The 27,464-nt window shown below is 38.7% G+C and overlaps 1 protein-coding gene across 1 annotated transcript in view; it reads left to right on the forward strand.

Annotated features, from left to right (window-relative positions):
• ppil4.S (peptidylprolyl isomerase like 4 S homeolog) overlaps positions 1-19,195 on the forward strand; it is a 36,419-nt gene extending 17,224 nt beyond the window's left edge. The window contains exons 6-13 of the mRNA XM_018265329.2: positions 2,480-2,576; positions 6,988-7,104; positions 9,967-10,091; positions 11,064-11,130; positions 11,229-11,340; positions 13,889-13,985; positions 15,855-15,987; positions 18,871-19,195. Coding sequence (XP_018120818.1) covers positions 2,480-2,576; positions 6,988-7,104; positions 9,967-10,091; positions 11,064-11,130; positions 11,229-11,340; positions 13,889-13,985; positions 15,855-15,987; positions 18,871-19,080 — 958 coding nt within the window. The 3' untranslated portion in view covers positions 19,081-19,195. The remainder of the gene's footprint in view (positions 1-2,479; positions 2,577-6,987; positions 7,105-9,966; positions 10,092-11,063; positions 11,131-11,228; positions 11,341-13,888; positions 13,986-15,854; positions 15,988-18,870) is intronic.
• The last annotated feature ends 8,269 nt before the right edge of the window (positions 19,196-27,464 follow it).

Here is a 27,464-nt window from a genome sequence, read left to right on the forward strand (position 1 = left end):
GTGCACCTCATATTTAATATTTGCCTATGTTTATTGGAACTAGGTGTGCCCTCCATTTACTTATATTGTTTTATGAGCTGCTGAAATAAAAGCTTAACTCAAAAACCACAAATAATAAAAAATGAAAACCAATTGCAAATGATCTCCGAATATCACTCTACAATACATCATACTAAAGGTTAACTCAAAGTTGAGTAAGAGAAATTTGTGTTTGCCGCACCTTCTAACCAAATGTCACTCCCAAAGGAAATCCCTTAACCGAGAGCAAATGAGCCACTCGGTATAGATGTGCTGACAACTCCTATAAATGGGAAATAAATTCAATGCTCACAGAAGGAGACAAAAAAAGGAGTATATGGCGTTGCACAATCTATTTGTAGATTAAAGTAAGTGATTGTGTCTTGGAAAACATGATGATCAACTAGTTCATCGTGAACAAACAAGTAAATTGATTGTGTTACTTAGTGAAAAAAGCTTTTGTAATCAATAAAGTTAAATAAATAAAGTGAAAAATCTTGTGAAATTCATTGTGAAGTAAAAACTTTTAAAGTGCAAAGTGCTTATTGTGGACATGAAACAAGATTAGACCCACGACATATGACCCCTGGATGAGAAACCAGATAAAATATAACTTTTATTAACTCCTAAAATTCATCAGTTGTGAGGGGGAATAATTCATAAAATCACTTAAAAACAATTAAGAAAAAGGGTGGAGATTCGATCTGAATTGTGTGTGAATGGGGATTACAGCGTAATTAATTCATTAGACTGTTCCCTTCTAGATCATACGTCACCCAATAACCCTATAATGAATTGATGGGGTACATGGAGAACAATGCTAAGCGATCGTAATGGTGGTAGGTGAGAGGATAAATGAGGATTGAAGAAGTAGTGAGAGTTAACCTTTGGGTCAAGCCCTTAAACTCTGGTCAGGCACTGTAGCTCTGCCGCTTAGCTCTTTAGCGGTTTAGATAGGGGTAAAAGAGAACCATAACAAAAGCCTTATTATTGGGATTGAAAACGTGGGGAGGTGGAACAGAGGAAACCATTATCATTTGGGGGGTCCGGAATTTCATTGAGCACACGTATAGCCACTCTGTCAGTACAAGGTGTTGCTTTTCTTAGTGTCTAGGGAATAGGCCATACAACATAGGTGCCTCTGAGAGGACACAGTGTTAGTTTAAACGAATTTTGCACACCGTGCTGTACAGTGGTGGATCACTTTATTAACACCATATACAGGGCCTTTGTGTCCTGAGTGTATACACAGCGCAATTAGGACTTAATTTGTGCTCAATGAATACTGTTAATGAACAGTTCCATTTCCAAACTCACCCCCAAGAGAGAGTTTAAGGGCTTGACCCAAAGGTTAACTCTCACTACTTCTTCAATCCTCATTTATCCTCTCACCTACCACCATTACGATCGCTTAGCATTGTTCTCCATGTACCCCATCAATTCATTATAGGGTTATTGGGTGACGTATGATCTAGAAGGGAACAGTCTAATGAATTAATTACGCTGTAATCCCCATTCACACACAATTCAGATCGAATCTCCACCCTTTTTCTTAATTGTTTTTAAGTGATTTTATGAATTATTCCCCCTCACAACTGATGAATTTTAGGAGTTAATAAAAGTTATATTTTATCAGGTTTCTCATCCAGGGGTCATATGTCGTGGGTCTAATCTTGTTTCATGTCCACAATAAGCACTTTGCACTTTAAAAGTTTTTACTTCACAATGAATTTCACAAGATTTTTCACTTTATTTATTTAACTTTATTGATTACAAAAGCTTTTTTCACTAAGTAACACAATCAATTTACTTGTTTGTTCACGATGAACTAGTTGATCATCATGTTTTCCAAGACACAATCACTTACTTTAATCTACAAATAGATTGTGTGACGCCATATACTCCTTCTTTTTTTGTCTCCTTCTGTGAGCATTGAATTTATAACTCAAACTTGAGCTACCACTGTAAAGGAACAGTAACATCACAAAATGATTGTCTTTGCATAAAGTAGTTTTGGGGAAAATTTTACTTTCCTTTAGGTAAAATACAGAGAATTTAAAATATCCAGAAGGCTCAAGACCTGCGGTTTTCCAGATAACAGCTCTTTCTTTAATTTGGATCATAATACATAAAGTCTACTAGAAAATGTTACTGGCTCTTTAAATCTGGGGGGCCCCACCAAAGTTGCCCCAATTGGGCCCCACGGTTGGTTAGACTGGCCCTGGCTATATAGTTTGTTTGTCACTTCTCTACTGGGGCCCTAGATGTGATTCTACACTGACAAATAATTACAGCTATTGTGTGCTTGAACAGGCTCAAGGATGTTTATTTTTATATAATTCTACCCACTGTCACAGAATTTGAAGGAAGTACCATTGCTGTAGCTTTGTTTACATGGTCCTTAACTGCTCTATTAAATGCTATTCGTATATTATATCAATTAATTTTTGCTCACTTACAGAATAAATCATACCGTGATTTTAGATGATCCCTTTGATGATCCTCCAGGATTAGCCATCCCTGATCGTTCCCCAGAACCCACCAAAGCACAGCTTGACGTAAGTATTTCTTTTTACTTAACATACCTTTTATAGAAGTATATGCTATAAAGAAAATACATTCCTTCAAAAAGTTGGGACGTTGTGTAAAATGTAAATAAAAACATAATGGGATGATTTGCTAATTATTTAAACCCTATATATAATTGCAAATGATACAGAGACGACATATCAGGTCTTGAAACAGAATTTTTCTGAAAAATATATGCTCATTTCAACATGTTGGACAGGTCTTGTCCACATGCAGGACAGTTTAGCACACAGGCTCTGTTACTTTGGAGCTTTGCTGCTGTAATGCTTGTAGAATGTGTTTTGATATTTTCTTGCTGACATAAGCAAGACTTTGCCAAAAAAATAAATCACGCTGGCTAATATTGCTCTAAAACCTAAATATATTGCGCATTCACAGTTAATGGTGACTTCCCAGATGTGCAAGCTACCCATGCCATGAATGCACCCCTAATGCTGGCTTTTGAACTGTATGCTGATAATTCAGATGATCTTTCTCCTCATTAGTCCAGAGGATGCTGTCTATGATTTTCAAAAATAATCTCAAATTTAAAAAAAAACAAAAAAAACAGGACAGATGTCCACTTTGACTAAACTCCCTGAATCTGCCTGTGTGCCCTGACCTTAGCCTCGTGTACAGAGATTCTCCTTCTAATTTGTTAGTAATTTTACATTGAGCAACTTTATTTCAATAAATTATTATTGATTGCAGCAAATAGTTTGTACAGAACATTATTTCCAATCTCAAATATACATATGTTGACATAACCTATAAGTGACACATGGAGTTAGTCGGTGTTGAGATATTACCATGATAACAGCATTTTAATGTACCATAAAATACTGAATAATGAACATATGTGAAAGTAACAATAAAAAGGAAAGAAAAAAAAGGGGAAGAGAGAGGAAAAATAAAATGACTTCTATACTGACACTAAATTACGTGTGAGTTGCAGTGTAGATGGCAAAAAGAAAAGGTTAACAAACGAAAAGTAAAATATCAATAGAATAGAAATCTGAAACAATATGTAACATTGGATCACGTAGATCTCGACCCTCCTCTAGGGAGACAACAGAGTGTTGTATGTTATGTGTAAAAAGCAAACGGAACGGGAACTACCAACGATATGGAATTTTACGTTGCTGCAAAATAACCGTGATAGGGCCCAAGTTCCTTCTCCTTTGTAGAGTGGTCGGTGACATGTCAGTATAAATCTGGAAAGGATATGTTTGGAAAACCAGCTTACCCTTGGCTCTAGCCACAGCGAGTGGCTACTTGGTTTTGATGGTAGTGGAATTGGAGAATGATCTCTCTAGGGGGGTCATCAGATCTACATGGTCGAAGCGCCCTGTGAACTCTATCTCAAGCCTCTTGGCGGGTATGTCCGGAGCAAGGGCCTGCAGCTATTCTAGGACAGCCAACTTAAGGTCAGTGATACTCTCTGAGAGGCCTCAAATCCGGATATTGTTCCGTCTAGATCTGTTGTCCACATCCTCTATCCGATCTTGGACATCATTTAGTTGAGATTGGACAGCGATAATGTCCTGCTCGTGAGAATCCAGAACCGTGATACAATCATCCATTTTAGATTCGGTCCCACCAATCCGTTGGCCAAGTTCTGCTACTTGCCTAGTCAAGTCTGTAGTGACCCTGGTAGCCGTTAGCTCTAACTCGCTTTGGAGGAGCGCTTTAAATTTATCCAATAATACCTCATCAGAAGAGTGTGTCTGTTGTGAATCCATAGTGGTAGGCAGGCCCGGACTGGCAATCTGTGGGTTCTGGCAAATGCCAGAGGGGCTGCTATAAGGTCCCATAGAAAGTCAGTATTTAGTGGGCTGGTGGGGGCTGTTTGGGCCTCTGTGTGGGCTGATTGGGCCTCTGTGTACCTAAAATGGCAGGGCCTATTTTAATTCTCAGTCTGGACCTGGTGGTAGGCGAAGGTGATGACACACTTCTCTTAGGCTTGGTAAGGTACTCCGCAACGGAGCGTGCCGATTTGTATGTACTTGTAATGCGTGTACTCTGTGATCTACGAGTCCGCTGACTCGCCATAGAATTGGACAAGATAAAGGTGATCAAAAGAAGCTCATTCCAAGATCTTCAGGCCGCTATGAAGCAACCGCTAGCTGGAAAGAAGCTGGTTGTTGCGGAGCAGTCCAAGTATGCAGCCATCTTGGACTGCGCGCGTATGTCCCCCAAGCAACTTTATTCTGAAATGATTGCAATATTTATTCGTAAACTATTGCAATATTTCCCTGCACAGTGTTTCCCTCCCCTGTTTTTATACCCAATCTTGTTACAAACCTATAACCAATTGGTGAGATGTTCCACCGGGTGTTTATTTGTGTTGACATTGTTCCAACTGTTTTGGAAAATGGGGTTGTACTAAGTAATTTATTGTGCCGCAATAAAACTAACAAAACCCAGACATACAGTGGTGTGAAAAACTATTTGCCCCCTTCCTGATTTCTTATTATTATGTTTGTCACACAAAATGTTTCTGATCATCAAACACATTTAACTATTAGTCAAAGATAACACAAGTAAACACAAAATGCAGTTTTTAAATGAGGGTTTTTATTATTTAGGGAGAAAAGAAATCCAAACCTGTGTGAAAAAGTAATTGCCCCCTGAACCTAATAACTGGTTGGGCCACCCTTAGCAGCAATAACTGCAATCAAGCGTTTGCGATAACTTGCAACGAGTCTTTTACAGCGCTCTGGAGGAATTTTGGCCCACTCATCTTTGCAGAATTGTTGTAATTCAGCTTTATTTGAGGGTTTTCTAGCATGAACCGCCTTTTTAAGGTCATGCCACAACATCTCAATAGGTTTCAGGTCAGGACTTTGACTAGGCCACTCCAAAGTCTTCATTTTGTTTTTCTTCAGCCATTCAGAGGTGGATTTGCTGGTGTGTTTTGGGTCATTGTCCTGCTGCAGCACCCAAGATCGCTTCAGCTTGAGTTGACGAACAGATGGCCGGACATTCTCCTTCAGGATTTTTTGGTAGACAGTAGAATTCATGGTTCCATCTATCACAGCAAGTCTTCCAGGTCTTGAAGCAGCAAAACAACCCCAGACCACCACACTACCACCACCATATTTTACTGTTGGTATGATGTTCTTTTTCTGAAATGCTGTGTTACTTTTATGCCAGATGTAACGGGACGCGTACCTTCCAAAAAGTTCAACTTTTGTCTCGTCGGTCCACAAGGTATTTTCCCAAAAGTCTTGGCAATCATTGAGATGTTTTTTAGCAAAATTGAGACGAGCCTTAATGTTCTTTTTGCTTAAAAGTGGTTTGCGCCTTGGAAATCTGCCATGCAGGCCGTTTTTGCCCAGTCTCTTTCTTATGGTGGAGTCGTGAACACTGACCTTAATTGAGGCAAGTGAGGCCTGCAGTTCTTTAGATGTTGTCCTGGGGTCTTTTGTGGCCTCTCGGATGAGTTGTCTCTGCGCTCTTGGGGTAATTTTGGTCGGCCGGCCACTCCTGGGAAGGTTCACCACTGTTCCATGTTTTTGCCATTTGTGGATAATGGCTCTCACTGTGGTTCGCTGGAGTCCCAAAGCTTTAGAAATGGCTTTATAACCTTTGAAATTGAACTCAGGTGTGATAAACCACAGTTAAGTTATTTTTTAACAAGGGGGGCAATCACTTTTTCACACAGGCCCATGTAGATTTGGAGTTTTTTTTTCTCCCTTAACGTAAACCTTCATTTAAAAACTGCATTTTGTGTTCAATTATGTTATCTTTGACTAATAGTTAACGGTTTTTGATGAGCAGAAACATTTAAGTGTGACAAACATGCAAAAGAATAAGAAATCAGGAAGGGGGCAAATAGTTTTTCACACCACTGTAGTACGCAAGTAGTAGTTCAGTAGCTAGATGTTTACCCTACACTTCTATTTTCTAGGTGCCAGGTCACTGGGTCCCCATGCCCTCAATGTCACTGCATGCTTAGATTGATCACAGATTGACCACTATACATTCTCTCTGCTTTGGGTTACAACAGTTTTTAGAGAACTTCTTCCCTGATACCTCAGGGAGTTAGAACAGCAATCCAGAAAACTAGAAAAAAAAATTCACAGAACTGTCTAATAAATTCACTAATTTCATTTAAATTAATTTGCAATCAGTGCAGACCTTGTCCATGGGTTTTATAGATGTGTCCCTAAATTTACAAGTGACCTGGTATCCCTAGTTATGAGATCATGAGGGATAGTGATCAAGACAAAAGGAATAGCAGATGAAAGGAATATAATAATTAATAAAGAAGAGGAAGAAACTGTAAGAAAATACTAATGGGATATAATACATTTTCTTTTAATGTTAAAATGCATACATTTTAGATGGTTAAACAAGATTTCCCACCATTTGTATATATTTAATTCTTTCCTGCAGAGCGGTAGAATTGGTGCAGATGAGGATATATGTGATGACAAAGGAAAGACTGCTGAAGAAATTGAAGAAATTATTGCAGAAAAAGATGCCAAAACACAGGCTGTTCTTTTGGAAATGGTAAACAAATCATGGTTTTTATGATTTAAGGAGAACTAAAAGCATTTTTTCCATAGTCCAATTCAAATACAGTTCAAAACATAAAAACGTGTTCTATGCCCATGTTGCCCCTCAGTAGGTGAAAGTCCTCTTCTGTTTATCTCAGTAATAAAGGAAATACCTTCAGAATAGAGTTTCAAATTGTGCTTAATGTACACCCCATCTTCTTTTCTATTTCTATTATCCCTCCAAACAAGGAGTGGCATTATATTCTATATACATAGTATATTTTGAGTTGGTAACTAAGCTCTGGTAAATGACTACAGCATAGAGGATGTGCTGTAAAATCAGGAAGAAGAAAAGAAGATGGAAAGCTACTGGGGGCATCTTCGGTAGCACAGATCTTCACTGCTTAAGGGCTGTAGTTACCTTGGGCTGGAACAGAATCTGAAAACATAATGTACAGAATTTATAGCCCACTTTGTGCTAAGCTTTAGTCCTCTTTTAAAATGGATTACACTCTCTCCTCACCAAGAGACCATGTCAAAGCCAGATTAGCATATCCAGAACAATAATGTGGAGATTAAACATGTTTGGCTCCTAAACCAATATGTAGAGCAAAACCAAAATGTGAGGTTCTTCAAAAAAAAAAAATCAACAATGTGTTAAAAATATAAAATCATGAGCCTATGAGTAAGTGCCATAGTAGGCATGCAACGAGTTAGGCTTTTTGTTTCTCATGTCCTAATAAATGATTTAGTATTTTTAACAATTCTTTTTTTGGTACCTCACTTTTTGGTTTTGCTCTACATTATATATATGCACCTGGAGACTGGGTTGATCTGTGATTTCTTCTTATCACTTTTTTTACTGAACAATTATATATTTTGATAGTGCTTATATTTTCACTAGTGCTCTGCACCATTTCCATAGCTTTGTCCTAAACCAATAGGCAGGTTACAATTGACCTTATATGGTCCCACCATGCTATTAAGGAAAATTGTATTGTTCTCCAAGGGCTTTTTTTCCAGTTGTTAAAGTCCTTGCATTGGTGCTTTGCCCTTGCAGTAAAACTCATTGTTGCCTGTATATGACAACTTGGTGTTATCTCAGTTACTGGCTGGGGCACATACCTCAAATATGTTTAATATGTGTATGATATTCTGATGAATATACTGTATCTAGACTTCTGACCTCTCTCACAAAACCTTCATAAACTATCCAGTATGGCCTGATTTCTGGTTAAAAATTCAATCAGTAGAAGACGAAGGTGCATAATATTTGACTCCCAAATTTTCTGGATATTAATTTTTAATTCAATTGGCAAATGCCTACAAAGATCTGTCTAGCTTTGCTCTAGATTGCTTGTGATTCTTGGCATGGGCAATCTTTAATGAAACCCTGTGTGCTGAAAAGAAGTTAGTCTGAACAGGCTTTTGTAATAAAGAAAAACTTTGGCAGGATTTCGGTTCTGAAGTTTGTCTTCATTAAAAAAAACTTGTCCCGGCAAACTTGAAGAATGCTGAGCTTTTTTTATGCTTTCATTAAAGATTGCTAGTGTAGAAAAGCACAAACAGTCTTATATGGGCTCCTAACCATTCCATCACCTCTTGGTGTTCCTGTAATGATATTCAAGTTTTAAAAAAAATTAAATAAAATTTTTTGTAAATGATCAGTGGTGCTCCTAGTTTTGTGCTGCAGGAAACCAAAGGATAAATGGCTTTTTTCTTATCAGAGGTTACAAATACAAGGCACAAACCCACGCGCTACTTTCGGAGCTCTGCTGATCATTTCTGAGAAGTATAGCTGGCTGCCATCTGAAGAATGGATAGTTGGTGGGGAGGAAGGGAATGTACCAAATAAGGAATGCACTCACAGGTCTTATTCAAGGTGAAAAAATGGTGTTTATTCAGCAAAAAACTGCTGCTACTATAAACACAATTTTTTCACCTTGGATAAGACCTGTGAGTGCATGCCTTATTTGGGACAGTTATCTTATTGTTTGCATTTTGCACCCAGGCACACTTAACCTTTACACACAATAGGGTGTACATTATTTACTATATAATTTATAGTTTGGCCATTTTCCTATAGGTCAAACGGCAAAATATATTCTTATTAAAACTAAAAAAAAAAACACATACACAAGTCTGTATGCCTTCTTTGCAGTTCTAGTGAGAGCCCCCACACATGTTTTTCACTGCCTGGCTATTCCCTCTGTCCTCCATTCCCAGCTCAACTGTATTCCTCCTCCACTCACTTTCTTCAGTGTGAGGCAGGAAGCAGCAGCGAAAGCAGAAACGAGCTCAGTGAATGTGCATCAATTTAAAGGAGAAGAGGGATGGGAGATTTCAGTACTGTAGAGGAAGCAGACTCCTCTATAGTTATGCGACTGAATAAGCTCCTTCATTGTATGAGTTGGGGGCGTTTGTATTAATTGATTCACTAATAGCAGCAATCTCGGAAGAAATGGTTAGTATTCTGTTTGTTTTGTAAAAATAATCACTGATGGACAGGATTAACAGACAGTTCTGAAACTGTACACATCTGTACCACCCCTTCTTCTGCAGCTAAGTGAGAAAGATCTCCATTGATTTTGATTTCCCTATGTAAATGTAACTGTAGATTATAATAAATAATGTACCTGTTAAAAGTATAAAAATATTAGAAGCCACCTTGGCCTGCAGCCTTATGCTTTTAGATGGTCGCTTAACTCCTTGGTGACTTCTAATATCTTTATATTTACTGTACAGGATGCATTATCCACTATATCAAGAAACTTCTCAGTTTATTAATTCATGGTGCTTTGACAATTTTAAATGAATGAAGCATATTTTACTTTTTTTATTAATTAAGCATATATTGTGAAAATATATTATACAGGTTGGTGATATACCTGATGCAGAAATCAAACCTCCTGAAAACGTGCTGTTTGTTTGTAAGATAAATCCTGTTACTACAGATGAAGATCTGGAGATTATCTTTTCAAGATTTGGAGCCATAAAGAGGTATTGGCCTTAATATACTTTTAGGCCCCTAGTTCGAGGTTATTTCTGTAACATAATTCACAGAAGGCCTTTCCTGCCAGCTGTCTGTGGCAAAAAACATGCATAGACAGGTAAAACAAGGGTATGCAAAGCATTGCTCCCAGGTGAAATACTGGCCCCAGACCGCACTGAGGGGGTGATCTTCTCCTCACAGGTGGAAGGAGAGGCCACATCACTATTGCAGAGAGAATAATTATAATATGTGAACTAAAAGGGGCAAAGTTTTGGCTCTTAAAGTGATACTGACACTAAAAGTTTTCTTTTTAAAATATTAATCTACTGTAGGTCACGTTGATCGTTTTTTTTTCACTGATCTTTCTGCTTTTGTAAGTAATTGTCACTTGAAGTTCCTAAACCTGACTGTTTTGCCAACCTGGCTATCCCTTCTTAATCGCAAAAATATAGTTGCCTGGAGCCAGTATGTGCACTACCATAGTAAATAGGATATTAATAATGTGTATAAACAAAATAAAATTTTAATAAGGACGATATACTTACAGTTCATCCCAGTTCATGGGTGCATATACATGAAATTTCAGTTAGAGATTCTAATGCTAACGGACTACTATTGCACAAATATGACAGCCCCCTCATAGAGGAACAGGGTAGTAAGAGAAGTAATTTAAAAGCATCAGGCAAATACTTTTATGGCAAAATTATAAATCGCATTCAAAGACAATGTTATGATAGATGATAAAAACAAAGGTTATTTTCTGATGTCCGTATCTCTCTAACGTTACTGAGAATGGCTTTTTGCCATCCATGGGAACTTAGGGCTAGTGCCCCCTCTGTTGCCATTTTAACGAAATCAAAGAGATGCCACACAGAAACGACTCCTCTTACTGGCATAGACCAGATAAGCAATGTTATTTGTTGCCAATTTAATGTTATAGATTTGTCTGAGTTTTCATTCAGGTTTTTAATACTTTCTAGCTGTGAGATTATACGTGACTGGAAGACTGGAGAGTCACTTTGTTATGCGTTTATCGAGTTCGAAAAGGTAATATTTATCATTTGTTATAACTGTATGTTTTTATGATCCATTTTTTGGCTTTAGCAGTTGTTTTTTTACAGTAAAAGTCATCTATTTCTGGCCAGGAAGAAGACTGTGAAAAAGCATATTTTAAGATGGATAATGTCTTAATTGATGATCGACGAATACATGTAGATTTCAGCCAGTCTGTTGCAAAAGTGAAATGGAAAGGAAAAGGTACTTTAATTATGCATGGTGTTAAATTGAATGCATTCATTTCTTCCTATTAAAGGAGAAGGAAAGCTACAGAAGCCGTTTATTGCCAATAGATTAACCACAATAGGGCAAGCTAGAATGCAATCTTTATTATGCAGAATGCTTTACCATACCCGAGTAAACGGCTCTAGAACTTTTTGATTAGGATAGCAGCTGCCATATTAGCCTGCTGTGACATCACTTCCTGCCTGAGTCTCTCCCTGCCCACTTATAGCTCTGAGCTCAGATTACAGCAAAGAGGGGAGGGGGAGAGGAGAAAACTGAGCAGGCTCAAGCCCTAGCTCTGGAGGTTTATGCCGAAAACAGGAAGTCTGATACAGAAGTCCATGTGTACACAATAGAAGGAAAGAAATTGTGGTGTTTCTTTTGACAGAAGACTCAGAGCAGCATTATTTGAGGGGTTACTGGTGTATTTATACAGACCTTTCTGATAAAGCTTACTTAGTTTTAACTTTTCCTGCTCTTTTAATTACATTCTACCTAGCAAACTTTAATTGCACTGCCCTGCTCTTAACAGTTATAAATTGATACCTTAATTTGATACTTTGGCAGCTTCAGTCCTCTGACTTAAACTTTACATTTGGATAAGCTGCTAGCATTTCCCAGATGTTCCTGAATGTTCACAACTATCGGATGACTATTTTAGAGAAATGAGTTTGAAAGAGGATGTGTCCCATTTTTGAAAATGGCACTGATTATGAAGGCAGTGATAAATAGATGGTACCTGGTTTCCGTCTGAGCTAAAAAAAAAATAGAGCTTTAGAGTTCATCCACCAAAAATGTGAATATAATTGCAGGTTTATCAGTATTTTCTTTCTAACTCTTGCAACAATGTAAGGTAGGTGTCAGCTCTCATCTAGGGATCTTAAGGCACCTAGTTTTCAACATAGGATTCAGAACTAGGAGTGCAGAAAATATAATTAATCGGTTGTTACATTTGGATACATTAGTTGCTGGGGTTTCTCAGATGTTACTTTAGCAACTATGTATCAGATCATTTATAGAATTCTTATTTAAAGGTGGCATATTCTATTTTTGAAAATCTCATTGCTCAGTAGGCAGTAATGAATATATGGTGCCTAATTTCAATCTAGGCCAAAAAGTATATCTATGTTTCATGGGGACCTTCACCCAAAAATTTGAAGGTAGAAGCAATATTTATTTATCCCTCTGTTTCTGGGTTTGACTCATAAAACAATTTAACAGGTGTGGGTTATTTTCAAAGTCTCTTAGGATACCTTGCTTTTAACATTGTTTCAAGAGTTAGAGCCATGAGTGTAGAGAATATAAATAGGCAGACATTGCTTTTATATTAACGAAAAATCTTAAAATTGTAATTCAAGTATATTGAAAAGTTGCTTAAACTGCATTTTTTTCACTATGCAAAAAACAGACATTGATTGGAGCTCCATATACTGTAAATCCTCTGTTGTCTGTTACAATGGTGAACAGGCATATCCTAAATAGTTAGAACACATCTGCCTCACAAATCCAGTCTGAGTTTTATAGGTAGAAATGTAATTCCACTGTTAAAGGAGAAGGAAACCCTTTTGCAAAAAAGACCCTGTGCCCACCACCCTATGTAGACCCCCCTCCCTCCTTCCCCCAGGCTAACTACCCCCAGGGGAAATGTCCCATACTCCATACTTACTCCTCGGCGCAGATTCTTCCAGCGGAGTTCCACGCATCCATCTTCTGCATCCTCTGTAAGCTGACTGGGAGATCGGTATTTCTGCACATGCGCAGTTGGAGCAGTTTGCAGGGTTGCTACAACTGAGCATGCAAAAGGGTTTTTTTTCTCCTTTAACTTTGTTAGCATAGTTTTTTTTTTTTTTGGATTTTTTTTAAAAGAGCAGTTACGCACACGCTCCTTTCACGTCATAAAGCCGCACTATGCATCATTCCATCTCTACTCCTTGTTTTGCAAATCCATCCGTTCCGAAATATTTGGGGTTCCTACAGCTAGTTGCATCTATTGACACAGGTTGTGTCAGTCGTTGCAGCAGTATTGCTGCAAAAGTGTAGGAAGTGATGCAATCCCAACTCTCATAATGTTAGCAAAAGCTTGCATCTGACTTGCCACCATGAATGTGCCAAGCAGTCTTATTGATGCATCAAATACAACACCCTGATAACCGCAGTCTGGCATTGTGAGTAAATTCAGGGTAAAAAACTTTTACCTAATTTGCATCATAATTGCATGTTAACGCTTGTTGTTAATGAGGCCTTTGGTCTAAAATTTAGATGTCATTGGCATCTGAGGCAGCAGACTCAATTCCTCCCCCTCTATACAGGTTTGGTGAATTCACTAGTTTGAAGAGTACAAATGCACTCTCCGCACTAAAAAAAATATGATTTTATTGTTTAAAAAATTATGCTGCCACTGGCAAAGTGCTGCCTGAAGTAAGTCTTCTTACCTTTTCTCATGGCATAAATTAAAATAAATTGCAGAAAATTTATTCTGCTTGCACTTTGAAGTAGAGTAAATGCTTTCACTTTCTTTTCTCAGGAGGAAAGTATACAAAAGAGGATTTTAAAGAATATGAAAACGATGCAGACAAAATTGCCAAATTTGCTCTGAAATACAGCGCCAAACCTAAACAGGAGTATCCTTTGCGTCAGTAATTCAAGGTTTTTTGTGGAGTGCCGCAGGGTTGGGCACAATATATGTTTTTTGAATTTGGGATACAAAAATATTCAGATACAAAAACAGATAGGCGGCAATCCGGGTAAAATAAATAAAGAGAGCATTTATTCCAACTTCATCGTAAGCCTATGATTAAGGGAGTCTTTCCCGAAACGCGTAAGGTGATGTGGATTCATCAACTGTTGGAATAAATGCTCTCTTTATTCATTTTGCCCAGAGTGCCGCCTCGGTTTTTGTATCGCTATATGCACAGCTGTGACGCTGGTGGCTGAGCACCTGTGATTGAAGTGGAACAGAGTGGAGGAGGAAATCTTGCGAGGGGCGAGTCTGCAGTGGCTACTGTTTCTGACTACAAAAATAAGCAAGCCGCTTATACTAAAAGGGATTAAGTTAGACACATACTTGATGGAGGATGATCTTAGCTATATCAAGCTATGACAGTCAGCATCTGAAAAGGCCAGTAAAGTATTGCCCTGTAGTAAAAGGTGTTTACAGTAGAGGGGTAGGATATGGTATGCAGTCCAGTTTTAGTTTCCAAACCTTAGAAAGGATATAATAAAATAGGGAAAGCCCAAAGAAGATCTACAAATTTGAGTATGGCATATCTGAATTATTAGGAAAGGTTGGTTTATGCTGGAGATGAAGCACTTAATGGGGATATAATTGCTTGTTCAGGAGATAAATTCATTTCAAGACAGGGTTGGATGCTTTTTTAACAAAATGACAAAATACCAAACTACTGAAATTTTCTCTTGTACAGAGTTGACCCAGGGACTGGTCTCATTGCCTTATTGGGAGCCAGGAAGGAATTATTTGTGGCTAACTCAAGGAAAGATGTAATTTGAGCCATTTGAGTTTCCTTTTGTCACTTGACCATAAAGCTGTAACTGATTAAATACCCAGGCAGTAGTTGTATGCATTGTTTTTCTAATCTTAGCTATGGTGGCTTGCAGTTTAGCAATGTTTGCTCAAATGAAAGATGGATTAAAAAACGCAGTACAAGGGCTAATTATGACTACAATGTACTAAAACAAAGTCAAATCACAGTGGTTGTTACCCACAAATGCCACTTTCCCCCAGAATTCTAGCTACATTACCTTGCTAACTATTAAAGGGGTGGTCCACCTTCAAACAACTAGTTGTTTTCAGATAGATCACCAGAAATAACGACTTTTTCCAATTACTTTCCATTTTCTATGTTTGACCGTTTTTCTAATATTGAAGTGTAAGTGGTCATTTTTCACCTTCTAAAGCAGCTCTGTAATGGGGGGTCGCTGACCCTGTAAACTGTTCTACATTGATACATTTAGTGGATGCATTTCTTATCTTTGTCCCTTCTGAGCAGAATCTCTGAGTTTCATTAAAGGCAGCTGTTACAATCGATACAATAGTTGCTAATACTCCAGAGATACTGCTGAGAAATGTATCAACTAAATGTTGCAAAACAGTTAACAGTTAGAGTCTGAACCTGAATTACTGAGCTGCTAGACTGAGACAGGGACATTCAACTTTAACTAGGTAATACAAATACTTGGATATTGTTTAGTACGGTCTTCATTCTTTACATATGTTGGGAAAGTTCAGTTACTGGAGACCTTTGAAATAAAAATATCACAGAAAATAAAATTTCAGCATAGGATTTGCTCTTTAGTAAAATCAGCAGTTTGTTTGAGTCTGAATACTTTGTGTTTGTTGTTTATAACCACAAGGATGAACATGCACCTGCTCTTAAGACATGCAGATGTGTTTGGGAAAGTGTTCTGATGTAACAGCATATATTCAAGCATTTTTACTAAATATGTTTTAGTGCCTTAATAAACTGCCTTAGTGACAAATATGAACTGTTGCTGGATGAAGAAGAATCAAGCAGCAAACGAAGGCATTCTGTGAAAAAACAGAAAGACAGAAAGCACCACCATATGTCTGATGATGAAGATGAGAAGAGAATAAAAAAATCTAAGGTATTGTGGGTTATTACATGGTTTGATTTAAAGGGGTTCTTCATCTTTGAATTAACTTTTAGTAAGATGTAGAGAATGACAATTTGCAATTGGTTTAATGTTTTATTATTTGTGGTCTTTGTGTTATTTCACTTTTTATTCAGCAGCTCTCCAGTTTGCAATTTCAGCAGTCTGGTTGCTAAGGTCCAAATGGCCGTAGCAACCAGGCATCGATATGAATAAGAGACTGGGATATCGATAGGAGAGGGCCTGAATAGAAAGATGAGTAATGAAATTTAGCAATACAATTGTAGCCTTACAGAGCATTTGTTTTTAGAGGGGTCAGTGACCCCCATTTGAAAGCTGGAAACAATCAGAAGAAGAAGGCAAATCTGCTACCTCTGAGTCCGCAGGCATGACAACCCCCCTGGGCAATGAGGCTGGGGTGGGGGCTTTCACGTCAGTCACGCGAAACAATTGTTTAAGGGCCAACTTCCAAGCAGCAGACATGATTGGATCATGCATCTGCTGCTCGGCCCGACTTCTTTGCCCCCCCCATCACCACCCACCTCATGTTCCTCCTGCTCCAAAATGGTAATTGGCCTTAATTTACACACACTTACATACACTTAAACGAAAACTGAACCCCCTCCTAAAGAGTCCCCATCTAATAGCCCCCTCCCCGCTTCCTCCCTGCATAGTCCACTATTTTAAAAAGTTTTGCAGAAAGTTGCACAGAACTCCCCATGCAGAGTAGAGCAGCGGAGCTCACGGGCGCCATATTCGGATCCTCTTCTTCCCTTCTGGCTATTTAGAGATTGTTCCATCCCATGCACAATAGATGCGTATAGCAAACAGGTCAAACTGTGTAGGAAAATAGGTTGTTCCAGACATTGTTCAGAAGAACTGCATATTTTGTTTAAAAAGTTGATTGGAGAGGGGAAAACATATAAAGAAGTCCAGAGGATGATAAGCTAAAATGATCTCAAATGATTAAAAATGGCAAACCAAAACCAGAAAGACATGGAAGAAAGCGGAAAACTACCATTCAAATGGATAGAAGAATAGCCAAAATGGCAAATCCTCAGCCAACGATCAGCTCCAGGAAGATCAAAGAAGGTCTGAAGTTACCTGTGAGTACTGTTTAAATGAAAAAACACCATGTGAAGCCAATCTATCGGCTAAAAGCCCCCAAAAAGTCCCGTTGTTGGAAAAAAAAAGACGTGCTGAAGAGGTAACAATTTGCCAAAGAACACATTGACTGGCCTAAAGAGAAATAGTGCAACATTTTGTGTATAGATGAAAGCAAGATTGCTCTTTTTGGATCTAAGCGCCGCAGAGAATTTGTCATACGACCCCTTCTTCAGGTCTGAAGGGGTGTCTCTAGTACATTATCGTTTGTAGCTGCTTAGTTCTGTGGTGTGCATTTTTATTAGCTGTATCTATTGTATTTCATTTTTTGTATTGTATATTAATTATTTTAATTAATTGTTTATGATGACCTGTATGGGATGTGGTGGGTTTCTGTCTAGGGAAAATAGAAAACAAGGAGTGATATCCCTTTATGTTAAAGGGATATAAAACCCAATATAAAGGAAGAAGGAATGCTGGAAAATTGAGACCTGAAGCATTTATAGGTTAAACATTTTGCATATTGTAAAGCTTCTGCAATTTAATTGTAGGCGCATTCTACACAGCTGCTATTGCAAATAGAAAAGCCTACCTGTCTGAGACAAGTAGTAATAATGGTGGTTCTAATTACCCAGATACTGGAGCCATGGTCAAAATGGTCAATGTTTTTAAGTGGTTTTATGAACTGTAGGGGGATGAGACGTAAACAAGGACCAACCCATGGGGAGGTTACTTTTTTTGAGTGACATAGGGATTCTGTCATGATTTTTATGGTTTGCTTTTTATTTCTAAATTATGCTGTTGACATTGTAAATAATTCACTCTACCATTTAAAATGTTATTCTTGAAGCAACACATGTATTTTTTTTAGCTGTAATATTGGCGTGGAGGCAGGAAACTCAGTGCATTGTGAATGATTCTGAGCTTTGAGAAGGAGCCAGTACACTGCTTTGAGACAGCAATTGTTTCTCCCTTTCCCATTGTATTTTACCATGACCTAGATCAGTGATCCCCATCCAGTAGCTCGTGAGCAACATGTTGCTCTCCAACCCCTTGGATGTTGCTCTTAGTGGCCTCAAAGCAGGAGATTATTTTTGAATTCCAGGCTTGGAAGCAAGTTTTGGTTGTTTAAAAATCAGGTGCACTGCCAAACAGAGTCTCAATGCAGGTTGACAATCCACATAGGCGCTACCAAATGGCCAGCACTTATTTGGCACCCCAAGAACATTTTTTATGCTAGTGTTGCTCCCCAACTCCTATTACTTCTGAATGTTGCTCACGGGTTTAAAAGGTTGGGGATCCCTGAACTAGATTGTGCTTCCTTGCCTCATCTAGTGATAAACATGAGAACAGCACCCAAGCAGGGAAAAGCCTTTAGCAATGTAAACAAATCCTTCAACAGAGGTGTCCAGTAGCAGCTATCTGATTAGCTGCCGATTGTTCTGTTGATAGGCTGCCAATGGGGGAGGGGGGGTTTGAAGTACGTGAATGAAATCACTCCAAATTGCAGTGTAGTAGGAAATGATCAGAGCACAGGTCACATGACCTGAGGGCACCTGGGAAAATGACAATATGTCTAGCCCCATGCCAAATTGATTATACTGTCCCATGACAGTATACCTTTAATGTGCTCTATAAATATTTATTCACACATTTTAGTGTTTATCCTAAGGAAGGCACCCCTCTGTGGTCAATTTTTTTTTATTATAAATATAAAGTGAAAATATATCATGGCTTTTCCTTTTATGTTGTAATAGAGCTGTTGTCTTCCAGGATTCAGAGAAGGATGGTCGAGACTATAACCGAGAGAGGAGATGGAGCGAGAAGAAAGAATATGAAGAAAGCCATAGCCGTTCTCATTCCCATGGCAGCTACTACAAATCCAAAGAAAGGCACAGAGAGGAAACAAAGATTAGAGAAAAGAGGAGAGACAGGAGTCCGAAACATTATAAGGATAAGTCTAAATACAGAGAAAGGGACTGAGGAAAGTAACTCAATAACAGAATCTTTTGTCAAATTAACGCAGTTAGAAACTCTGCTAAAAAAAAAAAAAAAGTAGTGAAAATTCATTATAAATAAAATATTTTATCTTACTTGATATACTGTATCCTGTATTTCATTACTTACATGTTTTTTATTACTCCTACTTTAAAAAAAATACCTTAGATAACCATTTTGTAGTGTGTGTGTCAGCTAAGTGGTGGCTTCAGCTTTAACTAGCTTTACAGGAGAATGAAGGACAAGATTATAAAACAACCCAAAATGTTGGTAATTATCCCCTTTGCTGAAATGCTATTTTAAATTGCCCCCAACATTTTCTAAAATGTTGGGGAAAGTTTGCATCCAAAACTTGACCAGATTTAGCCTAGCAAGTGGGCACCATTTTCAAAAGTTGCCACATCATTTCCCTATTCATCCTGCTCTAGACATGATTGTGTCATCTATACATGGGACTGTACTAAGGGTCTATTTATCATGTGTAAAAAATGGAATAAAGCATTTTCATTAATACTGCTCATAACAACATTGATATTATCTAACTATTAAAATCAAATTGCTGATTGGTTGCTATGGGCAAACATCACTGGTAATGTTTCACTCCACTTTTTACACAGCATGATAAATAGACCCCTGATTAAATGTAAACAGTATAGCACATCATGCAAGCCACTAACATGATAGAGTTGTTAAAGGGTTACTGTCATGGGAAAACAACATGTTTTTTTTTTCCCAAAATGCATCAGTTAATACTGCTGCTCCAGTAGACTTCTGCACTGAATCTCTTTTTCAATAGAGCAAACCGATGTTTTTATATTTCATTTGGCATAGTGATCTAATAAACTTCAATCTTTACTGCTGCACTGTAAGTTGGAGTGATATCACCCCCCAATAGCCCATCAGCAGAACAATGGGAAGGTAACCAGATAACTGCTCCCTGGTAGATCCAAGAACAGCATTCAATAGTAAAAAAATTAATGTTTCTCACTTGCTATAAAGCAATCTATACTTTTTTGTAAAGGAGCCGTTACACCAAAAAACGAGTGTTTTAAAGGAATGACAATGTAATGTATTGATGCCTGCCGTGGTAAAACTGGTATATTTGCTTCATTAAGACTACAAGCTGCTATGTACCCATGGGGGAAGTCATTCAAATCTGAAAAAGGCAACAATGAGCCAATGAGCCTGGGTACAAGTAGACTTGAAGATTCCCTTAGACCAGTGCTGTCCAACTTCTATGGTACCAAGGGCTGGAATTTTTCTAATCTACATGGTGGAGGGCCGATAACGGAAGCCAGTGTTAGCCGCTCCCTGTTTTTAGACCACACCCACTTTTAACCACACCCATGTTACCGCAAGACCATGTCCACATTAATAGCACACCAAAAAACCAAATGGTTGGTGCTCACTGCAGGGATCAGGGCCGGAACTACAGGTAGGCAGAGTAGTCGGCTGTCTGGGGCGCCATCATTGAGGGGGCACTTTTAAGGGGATTTTTTTTGTTTTTTTTTCAAGCGTTTATTTAATAATTTGTTTCAGTAATCATGGTCACCCAGGTGGAATTCATCTCCTTCACCTTCTCCCTCTTGCCGGCATGTAATAGCTCCTTCTGTGCGGTGCAGCGCGATGTACATACAAGCGTCAATGACGTCACTGATGTGTTGGGTGACAGAGAGAGGCAGAGAGCTGGTGGCCTGCTTGGTGTGGCTCTCGCTGCTCTCAGCCTTGCACTATTTCACTGAACTGAAGACATTCTATTACTGTAAAGTGTGAAGCTTCCTGCTGGCACAGCCAGGTACAGATTTGGGGGCCATATGTTTGCTGTTGCTGCTGGTTGCTGGCACAGGTAAATACTTGGGGCAATATGATTTGATCAGATTTATTTTTGGCTGCTGCTGGCATAGGTAAAGATTGGGGGCAATATGATGGCTGCAGGAGGGCTGTATGATTAATGGCTGCTTAGCTTGCTTGCACAGGTATGGGTGGGGTGTATTATGGATGGCTGCTGGGCTTGCTGGTACAGGGGGCAGTAATATAAATTAAAAAGTGTTGTACATTTTCTTGCTCTCTTTATTTAAAAACCATCATGGTAAGGAGGGAAATGGTAATGCAGGACAGGGGGGCACTGAGTGAAGCTCTTGCCTAGGGTGCTGAACTACCTTGTGCCTGCCCTGGCAAGGATGTCACGCATATGTGAAAAAAGTTGTCATATAAGACATACCCATAAATCCATATGCCTCCTCCTCCTCCCCTGTGTATAATACAGTACCCCAGCATATGACTAAACACCTTAGGGGCCACTAACAATAATTTTCAATTGCTAACAAACACCCAGAACAAATACCAAAGTATAACACATAGGGAGCATAGGGAAGGCAGAGTATGGGACACACAGGGAGCATAGGGAAGACAGAACAGAGCAGGAGACGGATCAGGACCAGTCTAATATGTACTACATACAGTGACACAGTGCTGGTGCCCCATTAGCATTTTGAATAAGGTGTGAACAATGTGGGCAGTTTCAGTCTGGGTCTCCGGTGTGAACAGTACAGGGCTGTGGGGATGTGAACAATAGAGGCGTCACAACTGTGATCAATACAAGGGGATCACAGGTGTGAACAATACAGGGGATTGCAGTGTGAATTTGAGGTTTAAACAATGCAGGGACCAGTCAGTCTCTGTAGTGATACCATTTAAATGTTAAATATGGTAAAACACAGCAGGCAGACTTTGATATGTAGGGCCATATAAAGGGAGTCGCGGGCCGGGCCGCCAGTTGGACAGCCCTTCCTTAGACAATAAATAAATATCTAAGCAAACACAGCAGTGTACAGTAGATCATATTAATCATATAAGTAGTATACACATCGTTTAATAATCTCAATGGTAACCAAAATGCTCTCAGTCCCTGTCAAAAGATGATATAGAATTATATGAAATTAGTCCAGCAGGATCTCAAGGAACACACAATGAAAGGGAATTCTTATCTACCACCGATCAGCTCCAATGTGCATTTTGCATAGGGGGATAAACAAACAATAAGGGGCACATTTACTGGGCTGAAGTGAATTTTCGAAGTTAAAAACTTAGAATTTTAAACTATTTTTTGGGTACTTCTACCATCGAATAGGCCTAAATGCGACTTAGATTCAAAGTAAAAAAGTTCGACTTCGAAAATCGAAGTACTGTCTCTTTTAAAAAAAAGTTAGACTTCCACCCTTCGCCACCTTAAACCTGCCGAATTGCTATGTTAGCCTATGGGGATCTCCTAGAACCTATAGCCAACATTTGGCTAAGTTTTTAGATGACGAAGTAAAATCGTACGATCGAATGATTATCTTCGACCGAAAATGGTCATATTCGATTTAAAAAATACTTCGACTTCGAATGTTGAAGTAATGCAATTTGATGGTTGAATTTCGAAGTTTTTTACACTTCGAAATTCGACCCTTGATAAATCTGCCCCTAACTGTCCTGGTATTTAAATACAAAAAAATGACATTCAACCTATCTGTGTTTCATAAAACATAACTGCATCCTAGCTGGGACATACTACCAACGTGAGTAGTTGGTAGTAGTTCTGCTATTGTGTTCAGAAAGCTGGCGCAGAAAGTAGTGCCTTTGGCCCTAAAACAAGTAGTTAACTTTTGCTGGTTTATGGGCCAATGAGTGTGGATACAATATTATAAGCTTGTCCACCTAGGCTATGGAAATTTTTTTTCTAAAGGTACCTCTAATAGTCCTGTATCATATTGTCCTAAATGTGACGAGACTGTGTCCCTTTTCCATTATCTATAGACTTGTCCAAAGCTTAATCTATTTTGGAGGGAAGTCACTAGTTTTTTGAATTCTAGACTGAAGATAAAACTTAAATTGTCTCCATGTTTTGCTTTGCCGCATCTAGATAATAATAAGCTTTTCTCAACTCCTAAATTGAGATTAAATTATTGACAACTTTATTTCTAGCTGCTTCCAGGAGAGCTTTATTTAATTGTTCGCTACAAAAAGAATCTCCCTCATTATCGAACCATCTTAGTTGTCATGAAGCGTTAATAGCTAAAACAAAAGGAAGTAATTCCAAAGAGTCTTTTAGTCTTATATGTCTCCTTACTTTGAGATCTGTAACTCCAGTACTATTGGCAAATAACTCTGTTTCTTCAATTGTAAAATGGATGTTTATTGGGTGGACTGGCTTTCCAGATGACAATGGGCTTTTTCTTTTGTTTCTTTTTTTTTGATTTTGATTATGTTTTACATCCACTGGCTTAGTTAATTTTAGTTTTTTGCTAGTTTTTATATATCTCTTCATTGAATGTTATACATTTTTGATAATAACATGCTATTGTGTTGAATGCAGCACATTTTCATAGTCTGCATAAGATAGCTGTCATTTTGATTTGATTTGTTTAATTTAAAATCAAATAAAATATTTCAAATATGGACCAATGAGTAATCGAGGATGAAGTCTTGTCATCATGGATAGTTATATTTGCCTTAAAATCCCCCCTCCCGTATACATGGACATGAAAATTAAACTCTAGTGCAATCTATTTATGGGAACAAGAAATTCTGGGGTGTGATGTATTTTTTTTTTTTTTTTATCGAGCTTCTACTTTGGAGCGGGCTATATGAATAAATCTTTCTGACCAACATAAGAAATTTGTGACCATGCTGTTTAAGTCATGTTTGCAAGTTCACCAGTTTCCTTCTGGATGTGTAATAATGGGCTGAACAATTGGTCACGATATGACGTTACCATTTTTGGATCAAGCTCCTACCTTAAACTGTGAGAATGGATTCATGCAGACTGTCTAATTGATGTATGTAGTTTTCTGAATTTCACCAATGTTTTCGGGATTTGTAATAAAGGACTAGACTGTTTGTTACCAAATGTTGTATTATGCTACTGTATATGAATTTATTTATATGCTTTTTTTTCTTTATTTTCATTGGTTAGAAACAATCTTGAACAACCTTGGGCATTTGGATAATCTGAGGTGTATCTGAGTTTGATTTAAATGTGTCACACTGTATATAGGCACTTATTTATGTTCTGTGTAGGTGTACCAAGATGGAGCAGAATTATAAGAAGAAAGAAGTGTTTCTGTTGAGACTTGGGGATGGGGTATACTGATTATATGATTAATATGATCTACTGAACACTGCTAAAATATTTACTTATTTATTGATTGTATAGGGAAATCTTCTATTCTTCTTATACCTAGGTACCTTGGACATAAGAGAAATATTAGGGAAATCACTACACTGATCACCTTTGTATATTGTTTTAAATGGTGTTTGTTGTTATAAATGATGTAATAAAAAAAGTTGTATTTTTTGATAAACAGTATATCTGTATGAGCCACCATTATGGGACATTCACCATTTATGTACAGTTTTTCTATTTATTTTTTTTTTAATTTGAAATTATTTATTGATTTTCAGATAACAGAAAATTTCCAGTGGAGACTGGGGAGAAGAGAGAAACAGCGGTGAAGCAAGAAAGGTGAGTAGAGGTGGGGAAGGGGATATGGCTGGCATTGTCCATGAATCCAAGCTGTGCATCCTGGGTGGGGGGGGAGGGGAGATGGTTTGATGATTGCCAGATAACCCGGTGCCGTTGGATCGACCAGTGGAAAGTTGAGGTAGTCAGTGTGTGCCTCAGTTTTCAAGATCCTACAACTGTGTGGTCAGGTGTTGGTTGTTGGATGCTCCTGTTTCCATTTCTCCCACAACTTGTGTGTTACTAGACCTTTGTCAACTTGTGCAAGGGTCGTGGCAGCATATTTTTCGTGTATAAGGTTCGAATCTATTAGATGGAGTAGACTTTCTCTGCTAGGTACAGCCGTAGATTTCCAATGCCGTGGTATCAGTAAGCGCGCTGCAGTGAGGATGTGAAAGGTTAGTTTTCTTGCCTCTGGGATTAGGTCGGGTATACCATGGTTTAAAAGTGCCATCGCTGGTGTTACTTGTATCGGTGTGTTGAATATCTCTGAGAGTAGGTCGTTGATTAGTTGCCAGAACGGCAATATTTTGGGACAGGTCCACCAGATATGTAGCATGTCACCCTTCACAGTGTTGCACCTCCAGCAAATGTCCGACTCGTTAGGGAACATCTTATGCAGCGTTGAAGGTGCTTTATACCATCTAAACAATATCTTACTACCATTTTCTACATGGTTTGTACATTTGGTGTATTTGGAAGCAATAGTTGCTATTTGGGTCCATTGCGTTAATGGGAGATCAATGTTGAGGTCCTGTTCCCATCTTTGAATGTGTAACGGTTTGGTTGGCCCTAGACCAGGCATAATAGCTTGGTATACTTTGGACAGCCCTTTTCGACACCCAGCACTGCAAAAACATATGCGTTCAAAGGGCGTGGGTAGTCTGGATAGGCTTTGTATGTGTGAGTTCAGGAAATGTCTAATTTGTAGATATTTGTAGATATTTGTAGAAATCGTGTTTAGGGAGATTAAATTTAGTTTGTAAAGTCTCATACGTATTCAGACCTTTATCCAGAAACAGTTGTGCTATGCTTGTAATTCCGAGTGTTTCCCAATTGGCCAGAGACATATCAGGGATTTTTGATTCTAGCATCCTGATAGGAGAGTGTTTTGTTGGAAATGTATGAATGTGTTCAACCCTCTTCATTGAAGTCCAAATTTTTAAAGCCGTCGAAGTGGTGTGGTAGAGTGAGCTGGGTTCTGTTTTATGTAAGGGAGACTTGGACCACATTAATTGTTGCAGCGTACGTGGATGGATCTGTTCTTGTTCTATTTCTAGCAATTGTTTGCAGTTGACCGGGAGGTTCCATAGGGTGAGTTGTTCTAAGATAGTGGCTTTGTAATAGTAATCTATGCTTGGAACACCAAAACCCCCTTCTTTCTGGCTTAGTTGCATTAGACTTCGCTTGATTCTAGGCTTTGTCCCTCCCCAAACAAATGTATCTATAGTGTTTTGTGACTGCTGGAGAAAGGATTTTGGCACCATGATTGGGAGAGTCCGGAAAAGGTACAGGAACTTGGGCAGGAGCATCATCTTGACTGCGGCAATTCTTCCCAACCAGGAGATATAAAGAGTCTTCCACTTTTCTAGTTGCGTCTGGGTTGCTCTCAAAAGTTTTGGATAGTTACTACTGTATGTTTTTGCCACTGTATTTCCTAGTTCAATACCTAGGTAGGATATTGTGTCTTTCCTCCATTGGAATGGGTATAATTTCTGCAATGCTTTCTTGTCATTCGTTGCGACATGTAATAGGAGGGCTTGTGTCTTGTTTACGTTGAGCTTGTAATAGGACACTTGGCTATATTCGTTCAATATCTGAGTGAGCTTTGACAGTGATGTCTCTGGATTGGTAAGCGTTAACATAATATCGTCCACAAAAAGCGCTACTTTATGGTCTGAGTGGGCGCAGGTGATACCAGTGATGTCTGGTGAATCTCTAATTGTTTTTGCTAGTGGCTCCAGGATCAAGTTGAATATTAGCGGGGAGAGGGGACAACCTTGTCTCGTTCCATTTGTGATACAGAAGGGTTGTGAGAGAAAGCCCATGTTGGTAACCTGCGCTGTTGGTGTGGAATAGAGCACCAGGATAGCCTGTAAGATCTGCCCTCTAAATCCAAAAGCCTGAAGGGTTTCTTCCAGATACAGCCAGTGGACTCTGTCAAATGCCTTCTCGGCGTCCAGAGCTAGCAGGAGTGTAGGTGTATGGTAGCGTGTGGTTTTTTCAATCAGAGAGATGAGTTTTCTAGTGTTGTCTGCACCGTGTCGCCCTGAGGTGAAGCCAGATTGATCCTTATGAACGATGTCAGGCAGGATTTCCTTCAGCCTATTGGCAATAACGTTGGCATACAGTTTGGTGTCACCGTTTAACAATGAGATGGGCCGAAAATTAGGGCATTGGTTTGGGGTTTTACCCGGTTTGGGGATAGTTGATATCGTAGCTCTCAGCATCTCTCTTCAAGTGGTCAATAGCTTGGTTTATTTGTCTTTGTTTCAGTAAGTTTGCAAGTAACTGAGGCTTTGTTACCTTTCGTGTAGTGGGCGAGGCGTAGTCGTTGGATGTGGTATTGCATTTTGAATAGGTCTATTTCACATAGCTGATTCTTCACGTCTCTAATACGTTTTGTCGTTAGTTTGTTAGGGTGAGCTTTATTATACAGTTCAAGATCTTGCAGTTGTTTTGTTAGTACTTGCCTATTATTTTCACGTTGTTTTTTAAGCAATGACCCATATTTAATAAGTTGACCTCGGAGCACTGGCTTATGTGCACACCAAACTGTAGGAGTCGAGACCTCGCCATTATCATTGAGGGTAAAGTATTCCTGTAGTAGTTGGTTGCAGTTTCGGGGTATTTCTCCATTTAGTAG

Source organism: Xenopus laevis, chromosome 5S (assembly GCF_017654675.1).
Source record: "Xenopus laevis strain J_2021 chromosome 5S, Xenopus_laevis_v10.1, whole genome shotgun sequence".
Lineage (NCBI taxonomy): Eukaryota > Metazoa > Chordata > Amphibia > Anura > Pipidae > Xenopus > Xenopus laevis.